This window comes from Anolis carolinensis, chromosome 5, assembly GCF_035594765.1.
Source record: "Anolis carolinensis isolate JA03-04 chromosome 5, rAnoCar3.1.pri, whole genome shotgun sequence".
Taxonomy (NCBI): Eukaryota; Metazoa; Chordata; class Lepidosauria; order Squamata; family Dactyloidae; genus Anolis; species Anolis carolinensis.
The window spans coordinates 89,939,618-89,952,325 of record NC_085845.1 but is presented as its reverse complement, the minus strand read 5'-3'; the positions used below and the strand labels follow the sequence as shown (position 1 = coordinate 89,952,325).

The following is a 12,708-nucleotide window of genomic DNA, read 5'->3' as shown; positions in this document are numbered from 1 at the left end:
CGAGCTCAACAGTGTCTCGCTGTTTCACTGGCTTTGCTACTCTCAACTGGGAGTTCCCTAGCTCAGTTTGGGCGTTTGTTTGTTTTGAACTCCTTTTTGTACTTTTGAGTTTTGGGAAAGGTTTGTGGGCTTCAATACTGCTTGCTTTAGTTCATGCCTCCGTTTTTCAGCCCATTGTGAACTTTTGGGTCAAGTTCTAGAACTTTAAGTTTAACCTGGATTATATCTCTGGTTAATCCGGATTATTTGCCAGTTCTTGTTTTTTGGGGTTTTACCCGCTTGTTCTACTTAATAACACTGAAAGTTAAGTGTTTTAAGTCTTTTTAGTTTGTTGAGCTATTTTTTGGACTGTTGCTTTAATAAACTCTATTTTTCTCTCTAATTGGCGTCTGACTTTTGACAAGTAAGTTGTTTACAATCCAGATAACATAAATGTCTCCACAAACATGGCTTGGGGTGTCTACATGGGAATAAGTATACTGGATAAATTTCCTTCCCAAGTGGCATGGGTACTCTCAGTGTTAACAAGCATTTTTTGAAGCTCTCAGCCACTCTGAAATCACCTTAGCACCTCCAAAATCCACAGGTGAACCTTTTTGTATTCTTAAAAAGGTGAGTTGCAGTTCCTGGAAGGTTCTACATACACCAATTAACCTATTAAATAAATTGCACTACCGCATATTGTTTAACATCAGAGAATACCATTCTGTGAGAACCAGAAGTGCATTTGGGGCCACTTTGATTTTCTTGTTTTCATTTTTCAGCATTCTAACTAAAGGTCAGCTATTACCAACAATGCTTCATATTTTGAAGAGACACAAATGGAGGGCAAAAGGGAGAAATGTGATAACAGGAAGGTATATCAAGCAAACCCTTGTCGGGGCTGTATTGAATCTGGAAATCTATGTCCTCACTGCAAAAGACCATGCAGATACAGAATAGGTCTCTACAGTCACTTGTGGAACCACCACCAAGACTCTACCCCTGTAAGACAATCACAGTCGTAGCCTATTACATGATTACCATTTTTTGTGAACCAGAAGTGCATTTGGGGCCACTTTGGTTTCCTTGTTTTCATTTTTCAGTCATCCATGCATCTTCTAGAAGATTCCAGAGCAAAAACGTGGCCCACAAACCCACCATAATTCCCCATCCTGCTCTACACCAAACAGAGACTTCATTAAACAAGCTCTACAGATACCATATAATCCAGTTCAAAGCAGATAATCTGAATTTTATATGGCAGTGTAGAAGGGACTTGTGTTATTCAATTCAACACTCATTTGCTAGTGTAATGGACCAGTAATGGGTTTTGGTTTTTTACCTCTGCAGCCAGGTAGTTTCCAGTTGCCAGATGTTTAAATCTGAATAGGCTGTTCCATTGTCCCGCTCCTCCACGGCATGGGTCATGATGCACCACCTGTGCAAATAGCATTTGTATGCAGATATGTTATTATCACATAATGATAGGATAGCAAAAATTTTAAAAAGAATAAAAGGATACTCCATCCCTTAAAGAGTTAAGTCATTTCAGAATAGCATACAGATACCTCTATCTCCCATAGGGCTTTAGAGCTTGTCGCTGAAGTGGCAGATTGACGTAATGTTGTGCGAAGGAAGATATGTTGTTTCTTCTGGTACTCATCACAGGTGAGAAACTTCTCCTGTTCAGCATGAAACAATCGAACAACGTCTCCCTGGAAGAATAAAGTCATGAATAGGGATGCTTTATCAAATTAATGTAATATGTATACTTCCCTATCAGATTCGGATTGTTATAAATTTTACATAACTGTAACAGTTTTCCCAGTACCAAGATCTGGCCTACTTTGTAAAAGATAAAAATCCATTTTTTAACAAGAGAGAAGGGAAAGGGGTAGCATTTGATTATACATCATAAATAACAATTTTCATGACTGGTAAACATATCAGGGCCAATTTTGAATATGTGTTTGAGTTATATTTAAACACCTTTCAAAGCAACAGAAATTATGGTATTTGAAGAGCCGGTGTGATGTGTAGTGGTTTGAATGGTGGACTAGGGCCATTTAAATCTTACACTCAGCCATGCTAAGTGGGGTCCTTTGCACTGAGACTCTGACTGGATCAACACTGCAATATTAAATCCAGATTATCTGCTTGAAACTGAGTTATATGGCAGTGTAGACTCATATGATTCAGGGCTCTTCCACACTGGCCTATATCCTAGATTATCTTCTTATCCTAGATTATCTGGAGGAGAGAGTCATATAACCAAATTTAAAGCAAATAATCTGGGATCAGATCCTGGGATATAGGGCAGTATGGAAGGGGCCTCAGTTCAAAGCAAGTAACACTATGTAACAAAATTTGGGAGGGAAATCTGTTCCTGGTTTGAAAGTGTTATTCCTGTTTAATTGTGCAGTACTTATTTTGAAAGTAGTTATTATCCTCTAGAAACTTCATTTTTGTGGCACAAACCATGTTGAATTGGTTGTGACTCAATGAGATATTCTTTGAATAACTATAGCAAAATGTGCTGAAGGGTGTCCAGGGAAAACAATGTTTTGACAGTTTAACAAATATTTTCTGAACAAATCTTGCTGAAAAACTCTACCCTGTGATAAGTTGGCTTTAGGGTCACTACAAATTGGAAACAACTTAGGACACATGAGAACAACATGTGAAAAAGGCATTCTCAATTGTCAAACTATAGTTCTTTTTCAAAGAAGACAAAATATTTGTCATTTATACTTACACCTTTAAGCACATCTTCTCTGTAACAACTAAATTTCATGAACAAGGTTATTTTCCAGCTGGTATTGCAATTTACAGCATTTACCTGTAATCAAGTAAACAAAGAACCATCAACCAACATTGTGTCAAGATTCAAACAATGTTTCTGCAGAGTAACAACCTGACAAGGCCCTTGCTTGTTAACACTTTTTACTATAGTTATTGTTGCAACAATAACTAAAATTATATTCACAATTTCTTAGGCAAGTGTAGGCTGTAGACTCCATCGAGGCCATAGGCAGTCATTTTTTTGACCCCAGTAGAACCCAGACCACTATTTTCTGAAAACAAAATTGCCAATAAAACCTTTTTTCAAAATATGAAAATCACCGCAAAACATGGCAGTTTGACTCTCCTTGCCCCACAAAATCCTAGATTGGATCTACATTGTCATATTATCCAGATACAAAATGCAGATTAACTGCTTTGAACTGGATGATATGAGTTTATACTGCCCTATAATCCAGTTCAATACAGTTAATCTGCATTCAGAAACTTAATTATATGGCAGTGTAGATGGGGCCTTAGTTGATGAAGCTCCAGAGGATTCCCCGAATTCTTCTACTGTGGGGTAAAACGAGGTCAACCAGTTTTATCCTGCATTATTGGGCAGAAGTTCCTGGACATTGTCTGGACTTCTAGGGCCAAGCGGAATATAGGGCCAGTGTAGATGAACCCACACAAGCATATCATTGGAAGTACATCCAGGTCTACAGGGCAGGTATTTAACATTCAACTTATTTCTGACAGCTTAGTTTTAGGGCGCTTCCAGACAGGAGTAAAACCTGTGCTGAAGCGGGTTTTAAAAGCCCACTTTGGCATGGGTTTTTTTTCCACAAGCTCAAACCCGGGCTTTCCTGGGCAGGGTGGCTACATGCCATCCCGGTAATTACTAAGATGGCACCCAGCCACCCAGAAGCCCCCAAAATCACCCTTAAAATAAAAAAAACTTGCTGCTATTCAGGTACTCCCTGAGTCCTCCTGGCGTGTAGAAATGATGCACCAAAAGATGGGAGAGCGAGGAGGAAAATCGCCCCTCCCGACCCCCACCCCTGGTCTCTGTCAGGGATTCCTCTTCTTCAGAAGAGGAAGGGGAGCAAGAAAGTGTTCTTGGGTGACTTGGAGTCTACGGAGGGTGAATCTGAGGGTGACTTGGAGTCTGCGGAGGAGACTTTGCAAGTACCCTCATTCCAGGAGAGGTTAAAGGAAACAGAGCAGAGACGTCGTTCAGCTAGATTAGCTGCCAGAAATGCAGCTGAGTTATTAGGAACTGCTCTAGCAGCTGTGTGGGGACCCAGGGCTATAAAAGCAGAAGCAGGTGCAGCCAGCTCTTGCTGGTAACAAACAGACTCCAATGCCTTCACTCTCTGTGTGCCTGCTCCGAGTCTGCATCTGGATTTATGCCTGTTTCTTTGTCTGAAGTAAGACTTCCTGGCTTTCTTTTGCATTATTTCACTGAGTGTAGTGTACTTTATGTTTTGCTGAAGTAAAGCAGTTTTCATTTACTTACCACAGTGTCTAAAGGCTGTTCTTGCAAGACAAAACAGGATAGTCTCCTAGCATGTCATTTCTACGTGTCAGGAGGATTCAAGGAGTACCTTAATGGCAGCTGCATAGGGGTTTTTTTATTTTAAGGGTTGTTTTGGGGGAAGGGTGAGGGCACCATTTCGCACCTTTGGGTTCCAGGAGCCCAAAAAGTCCAAGATGGCAAATGGGGACTCACCCCCGAGTAGTTCCAGTTGGTCCTGAAACTACCTGGGCATGAATCCCCAATCGCTAGACCTGGGTCATTCAGGAAGGCCCGGGTCTAATCTGGTATCTAACCCTGCTTTGTTCCAAATTAATTTGTTTATACCGGGGGAGTTGTTTGGACACCCCTGGTAAAAACCCAGACAAGTCCTGGGATAGCGGCCTGTCTGAAAGGGGCCTTAGGCCCCTTCTACACTGCCCTGTATCCCAGGGTCTGATTCCAGATTATCTAATTTGAACTAAAATATGAGTCTATGCTTCCTGATAATCTGGGATAAGAAGATAATTTGGGATCAGATCTTGTGATATAGGGCAGTCTAGAAGGGGCTTCCCTGGAATTTTATCTCCCATTCCCTGATACCTACTTCTGTCAGTATCACACTTCCTCTTCCTGTTCTTTTCCTTTCATTTTGCAGCTACCTTTGCTTGGATCACACAGCCTAACCATATTGGGGGTTGCTACATACCAAAATAGTTGTAATTAGATATATCTGATCTTGTTGCACTCACCTCTTTGCACCCTGGGTTGTCAAGCAGTTCTATGTTGCTGGCATGAAGAGGCTGTCCAGCATTGACTGGCATTAGTACAACTTTGTCTCCCACAACAATCTGGAGGACAGAGGTCACAAAAGGAATTTAAAAATATCAATGTAAGGTATTCTTCTTTGACACAGAAAAAAATTAGTTGTTTCTGTTCCTGCCTTTTTAAAAAAGAGATAACCAGCTGTAAAGTACACTAGATCAGATAATTCTGTACTCTCAGCATTACATGATAGTTAAATCCCCAAATTCAGTAAACCCTGGAGTAAGAAGGCAAACATGATTATTTTTACAGTCTTCTCTTTTTAAAAAGTGTTTGGCCCTTTCATCTCAACAAAAATATATATTAAATGTAATAAATGAAAACAACAACTTCATTCAGAATTTAATAAATTAAAGCATTTCCAGCATTTCAGATTGTCAGATACATATCTGTTTTCTATATATTCAAACTCTAGACAGTTTTTAAAACTCTTTTTCTTGCAATTACTTGTGCCAGAAGTGTATTTTTATTGCTATGATTAAAACTATGTCCTGTAATGGATCTATCAAGCTGGGCAATTTCCTTCCAATTCTAGAGTTGGGAATTTTTCAAGGAACAGCCTAAGTACAATGGACAATCTCACCGGAATCCATGACATAAAAGTGCTATCCGTTTCCCTAAATGTGTCCTACCTCTTACAACACAGATATCTACAGTTTAGCTATGGCACCTTTGATTCCCAACCATGACATAATAAGTCAGACACAAAGGCTTGTATTTATTTGATCTAAAACTATTTTATCTAAGTTATGTCTGAAGGAAAAGAGGGGAGAAGCAACCTCAAATTGTTTGAAATAATTTTTAATAATTTGTGCATAAAACATTTGTGTACATTGAAACTTCAGACAGCAACGCTTTCACTATCTCAGTACATGGAGTATTTTGGATTTTGGAATTACTCAACTCTTATATAATGTCTGGCGAGAAAACTTGTTTTTGAAAGCTTTGCAACAAAAAAAATTATGTCTTTTTGGTTGACCTATGAAATGTATTATCACAATATGGACTTTTTTGAGTTTATATTTTCAGAATCTATCTAAGGTTTTTTAGGCTGGATTTATATTGTCCTATATCCCGGGATCTGATCCCATATTATCTGCTTATCCCAAATTATCTGGCCGTGTAGACTGGGATCAGATCCTGGGATATAAGGCAGTGCAGATCCAACCTTAAACCTTTTGCATTTTTTCCAGTGCTGTTTCATTTGGTTTGGCACTGGTCAGTTTCATTTGCTTTTATTCAACTGTTTTTATTGTTTTATGGCTTTTAAACCTTTGTTGGTTGCTCTAATCTGGCTGAAGAGCAAGATCAGGAATGTCTCAAACAGAAACACTTCATTTGTCAGATGTCCACTGCTGGCTTTACAAATGTTCTGTTAGGAAGAAGTTATTTCAGGAAAATTGACCTCTAAAGTTTTCTGTCATCTAAAAACACATAAATTGTATTGCCTGAATTAACTGAATGGAAGAAAGAAGGTATTTTAAGACACAGTATAGCATGATGGGGCAAGAATAGATCTTATCTCAGAAGTGCTAGCAATATTCAGAACAATCCAGTGTACATTCCAACAACACATCAATTATACACACACAAAGACTTGAAATACAAAGTGACTGTTTAAAATGATGGATACAGTGGGTGACACATGCTTTGTTGGGAACACATGCATACATATTATTTTTGTTTGAGTCATTCACCAACAGTTTTGAGAGGAAGCAAAATTTATTGTTCTAACACCAGATGACTAAAGAGTGATAAGTAACTGAAAGTAGCAGCCATGCTCTGTACAGGAAAAACACTTCACCATGGTACAGAAGGAAGAACCTACCTTTCATATTTGGAGAACCAGCTATCACCAGTACAGATGACTGCTGTCTTACTATAGTCAAATAAGCCATTAGTAGATTTCCTTTGCTTGCTTGCTTGTTTGCCTTTTTAAAAATCATGATTACCACCCTCAATAAATAACAGCAAGAATGAAGAAACTTGGTCAACAGCTCTATTTATACATTGGACATTCATGCTGTTTTCAAATTAACTCTCTCCCTAGAGCTCTTCTGCGCTGTCTTTTACCACTGCGGCATTTAAATATGTGAAGGGAAGCCTCCCTTATGATTTAGTAAGGCTCTATGGGAGCAGTTCCCAAACTGTGTTCTGAAGGACCCTAGGGTTCTGCAAAAGCATTGTAGGGATTCTGTGAAAAAAAATTAAATCATTTTTTTAAAATGTTTTTTAAAAAATCTGTGCCAGAATATGAGGATCTTATGGAAAGGCAATGTATCTCTGCTTCAAAATCAAAATTTGAATCTATGCCATTGAATGACTTTTGGGTAGGACTGATATATGTATAGCTGTCAGTAGGTGGAAAAGCTATTTGAGCAATGCTTTCCTTTATGTTCACCTCTCGATGTGAATCTGGATTTTCAGCTTATGCTTAAACCAAAAACAAATCTAGGAGTAAGTTGGATGTCGCCCTGGATCTACATATTCATTTATTGGATATAAAGCCCAATTTCAAAACAATTTTAAGTACAGAAATAAACAATTTTATCCATCACATTAGTTGTGTATCCAATATTTTCCAATAGCAAAACAAATGTTTTTGTTTATATCTAATATTTTCTTGTACCAAGATAATTATATTTAAAATATTTTCTCTTTATTTCCAGTGGATGAAAGAAGGCGTTCTGCAAAACAATTACAAACAAATTTAGGGTACCGTGAATGGGGACAGTCTTCTGAAGTTTAGGAAGCACTGCTGTATTACTACTACTACTACTACTACTACTATTTAATATTATTTAATAATAACATTTAAAATGTATTATTATTATGTTTATTAGCTTATTAGGCCTCTCAGAAGACAGTTGTTTTTTGAATTAACATAATTATATTACAAACTAATGTGCCAGATATTTGATTATAACCTGATAATATGTCAGCAGTGAAAAAGCATTTAGAGTTGGAAGGGACCAGAAGGGTTAGCATTCAGAAATGCATCACCAAAACAAAAAATGAACCATTTGAGAGAGGAAATAAACAAGTATTAACCCTTACATTAAATTAAAGTCATTATTTGTATTATATTTCTTTCCAAGAGGATAGTGTTTATCACAATGGAAATTACAGCAAAGAATTTAGTAGCAGTTTAAAGACTGATTGGAGTTCAGAAATAGTTTGCCAAATAAAGCTCTTTGTGATAACCTTTTCTCCAGAAATAGAAATAAATAGTCAAGCACATAATCATCATGCTCATGGTGCAATTACACACTTTTATAACTATAGTTTCAAAATGGAAGCATCCTTAGTGAGGTCATTTCAAAATTCATAACGAGAACGTCACCCTCTTTTTACTTTATGAAATGTCTTTGCATGCCATGCTGCACAAAACAATTATTTAAGCCATGTAAAGGTCAGATAAAACATTGCACAAAACAAACCTGCGGATCTGAGTCAGTAATTCAAAATTCACTGAAAGGAAAAACCAATGATAATAAGTAAAAGAAGTTAGTTTTATATTTGTGATAAGAAATTTATTGTAATTTTATGGCTGGACTAACTGAGAAGAGGTCATTCAAACACTTTTCCTTTTTAAACTGACTATCTAAGATGGTTGCCTAAAATTAAAACTGTCATGCCAGCATGAGGCCTTAGTCCTGGACTAAAGGGAAATTTAGGAGGGCAGGTGTACAGTTATTAAGCAACTATCATAACGATGGAACCCTATGGCTCACCTTCAGAAGAGGAAACTTGAATGTAGGGAGATATAAGACTGGAGGCGGGATTCACAGGATTCAGGTTTTCTCAGGCCCCATCTACACTGTCATATAATCCATTTTATGAATCCAGATTATCTTCTTTGAACTTGATTATATGAGAGTCTAGACCCAGGGCACTTCCAGACAAGCCAGAAATGTGTGCCAAAGGGTTTTTGAAACCCACTTTGGTGTGATTTTTGTCCCCACTGCACCCTGAAAACCCAGGCTTTTCGGGGGGGGGGGGCTACATGCCAACCAGATAGCAATCAGAATGGTATACAGCCACCCTAAAGCCCCCCAAAGTAACCCTAAAAACTAAAGAAAACTTACTGGGATGCCATTAATTACCTCCTTGCGGCCTTTTGACGCAAGGAAATGACATGCCAGGAGGGGGTGAGAGGAGGAAAATTCCTACGAGATTCCGAATTAATTCATTTTTACCGGGGGCATTGTTTGGATGGACCCTCATACAATCCAGTTCAAAGTAGATAATCTGGGTTCAGAAACTGGATTATATACCAGTGTAGATCCAGCCTCAGTGCCGCAAAATATCCAGCAAAAGAGAAGTTTGTGGTGATGTCACCTCTGAGACCTGAATAGGTTACACAGATTCCCCCAGGCTCTCAGCCCAAAAGCCCCAACAGGACAATATCTCCTCTCCATATCACTACAGAGGTATTTCTCACTAAAGGCAGATCTAAAGAGCTCTTGAGAGAACCGGATGGAGCAGCAGTTCTATTCAACCTGTCACTATTTATATGATCCTCTAGTCTCAGGCTGGATCTACATTGCCCTATATCCCAGGAACTGGATATATGAGTCTACACTATCAAATAATCTGGGAAAAGCAGATAATATGGGATCAGATCCTGGGATATAGGGCAGTGTAGATCGAGGGCCCTTCCACACAGGCCCATAACCTGCAAAGGGTAACAGGTTAACCTGAGTTGTCCAAACGATGCCTCAGTTAAACCCGAATTAATCTGGAATAAATGGGATTTCCAAGTTTACTCCAGATTAATTTGACACCTGGACTTTAATGTAAGATCTGCCTCTTTCCGGATGTGGGCCTATGGGGAATGACTTCCTGTATCGCATTCCATGATCCTGGGGGTCAATCCACATTGCCATCCCAGTTCTTCGTGCTCTCAGAGGCCAAAGGAATGAGATGACACCCCACCCTCTCCTCTCAGCCCCCTCATTTTGCCCCCAAAAATTTAGCAGAGGGGCCTGGCTACATGTTCAGGCTCCTCGAAGGTAGTTTCTGACATATCCAAATCTGGTTGACCTGGGAGGGCATGTAGCCACATACATCCCCAGGGAAAGCATGGGTTTGGGGGAGGTGTGGAGGACTAAATCCCAAGAGGAACTGGGATTAAATATCCCAGTTACTCCCAGGATTTAGCCTTGTCTGCAAAGACTCCCAACCTACTACTCTAACCCAGAAACCTGGAACAGAATAGGTTGTGCAGTTTTCTTTTTCTTTGATGCTTATTTTCCTTAAATATGCTTGTATCCCATACAAATGTTTTTGAATAATATCCCAAGGACACTGCATCAGCATTGAAGCCATTATATTATAGAGCAGGGTGGCAGAGAATGCAAAATACGGTAAGTATGTCTTAGATTTTGGATGAAGAATTGGTGGCCAATTCTTCATCTAACTCCATACAGCTAACTCTGTACTTTCTTCCAGACACACACTACATTTACTCACATTGTCACCTTCGCTCCTCAGTTTCCAAAAGGGCTGGATGTAAAACCATGATCCCTCATTCCCTGCAGCATCCAGAGAGACCCGCATTGCATTCTTCTCTAACAGGGCTGGCAATCTCTTATTGACTGTAAGGTATTTGTTGCTTTTTATGTGAAGGAGCTGTCAAAATAAAATACAAACATACACATGTATTTACACTTTGCCCAAAAACCAACAGAAAATGAAGTTGCCGGTAAAGCAGAGGGTTAATGGATATCTTGCTCTTTGCTGAGTGCAAAGATAGGAAAAGGAGTTGAACGTCTGGCTGGGGTCAAAACACATACATTCGAGCTTGGTGAGATATGAGCTGTGACAATTTTATTGTAGCAATATCAATCTGCCATTATAATCAGCAGCACAGTATTGGAAAAATATTTTTATTTCAAAATTAGAACATATAATATATATCTTCTGATATTTCCCCAAACACAAAACTATTGCTTCTCCCAAGTCCGTTTCACCATCCGCCCATTAACAAGCCACAGCAAATTTCAGTTAGCAGGACATAAGCTCCAAAACATGTGGTTCTATATGGTTGAAGGTTTAACATACAATTCAGCCATCATAAAACAAGAGAAGGCTCAGTGTTGGGCAGAATCCCACTGAGACTTGTCTTTGGTCTCTTATTTGATTTTTCTGCTTTGATCCAGAAGATTATGCCCATGGCATAATGAACATAATCTTAGACTCCTTCCTATTCAGAATTTTGACAACTTCACATTTGTGCTGATTTCTTTTTTTACTTCTTATTGGGCGCTAAATGCAAAGCACTACACTGCTCCTTTAATTTTTATACTTCTCTGAATAATATGTTAAAAAGTAAAGTCCCAACCCCCAGACATTTACCATGTATATTTCTAAACAGCACAAGAGAAAGAGTGGTAAGGAAAGGGAAACAGAGGTGAAGAGTCAAGGGCGTCACTGTAGAAGCAGGAACTGGGAAAACATCACACCTAATGACAGTTTAAGAAAAATGGTAATATTGCTACAATATGAGCTACACTGTTATTAAAGGCCCATGAACCTTGCCCTCCTGCATTACACAAAGGCTATGTAATCATAGCCCATGCTTCCTCATTTTACACATCATATAATCTGGAAGACTCACTGTGGATCTGAAATGAATAGTGTGTTGTGAGATATATGTAATAACTGCACATCTCCAGTCACATCAGACCTGAAATACTCCTTCTAACGTTTTGGAAAAGCTACTGATCCAGTGCTGAAAGGCTCACCTGGATGACATTGCTGTACTTCACAATTTCCCCCAGCAACTTTTTGTTTTCACTTTCATTCTGCTTTTGTTCCAGTTCTGCTGCATGCTGCAAGAAAATAGTAGTTGTGTTAAGGGGTTTTTTTATTTCAAAGAGGGGTGGGCCAAATGAAGCTGAAGGCTAAATGCATTCCATCCTCCTAGTAGAGTTTTTGTAACATTCAATCCTCCAGAATCCCTGGACTGCTATTTTTCACAACCTCCCCAAGAGTGCACCCCACTTGCTTCGCATTTCAGGTTGTCCCCCCCTCCCCAAAATGAGTAGGGAACTGCATTTATTTTATTTCTGTTTTGTTTGTTTTGACATTTGGGGCAGGTGCTGCAGTCTATGGCAGTTCTATCTTCATTGTACTTTCTTTTATTTTACTTTACTGTGAGTCTTTCCACTAATTCACTGAGACTTTCCTTCATAATCACAACTGAAATCTTTCAGAGAATCAATTAACTCAGGGTGATAATTTTGATTTTTAAGCACATCACACTGCCTACTTCTCAGCTCCGAACCACCCCTCCCACAGGCCCCTTCCACACAACTGTATAAAATCCACATTGAACTAGATTATATGGCAGTGTGGACTCAGATAACCCAGTTCTAAGCAAATATTGTGGATTAGCTGCCTTGATATTCTGAGTTATATGACTGTGTGGAAGGGTCCTTAGGCCCTTACCCTTAATGCCATATAATCCAGAATATCAAAACAGATAATCGACATTACCTGCTTTGAACTGGATTATCTGAGTCCACACTGCCATATAATCTAGTTCAAAGCAGATAATTTGGATTTTATATGGCAGTGTAGATCCAGCTTTAATG

General features: G+C 38.9%; 1 protein-coding gene across 3 annotated transcripts in view; it reads right to left on the bottom strand.

The window, feature by feature from the left end:
* Positions 1–12,708, bottom strand: part of itpr2 (inositol 1,4,5-trisphosphate receptor type 2) — a 277,201-nt gene that overhangs the window by 222,316 nt on the left and 42,177 nt on the right. For all 3 annotated transcript variants that reach the window (XM_003221489.4, XM_062981778.1, XM_062981777.1), the window contains exons 4-9: positions 11,857–11,943; positions 10,583–10,741; positions 5,035–5,133; positions 2,738–2,821; positions 1,551–1,697; positions 1,325–1,420 (exon numbers count right to left, since the gene is read on the bottom strand). In XM_003221489.4, coding sequence (XP_003221537.1) covers positions 1,325–1,420; positions 1,551–1,697; positions 2,738–2,821; positions 5,035–5,133; positions 10,583–10,741; positions 11,857–11,943 — 672 coding nt within the window. The remainder of the gene's footprint in view (positions 1–1,324; positions 1,421–1,550; positions 1,698–2,737; positions 2,822–5,034; positions 5,134–10,582; positions 10,742–11,856; positions 11,944–12,708) is intronic.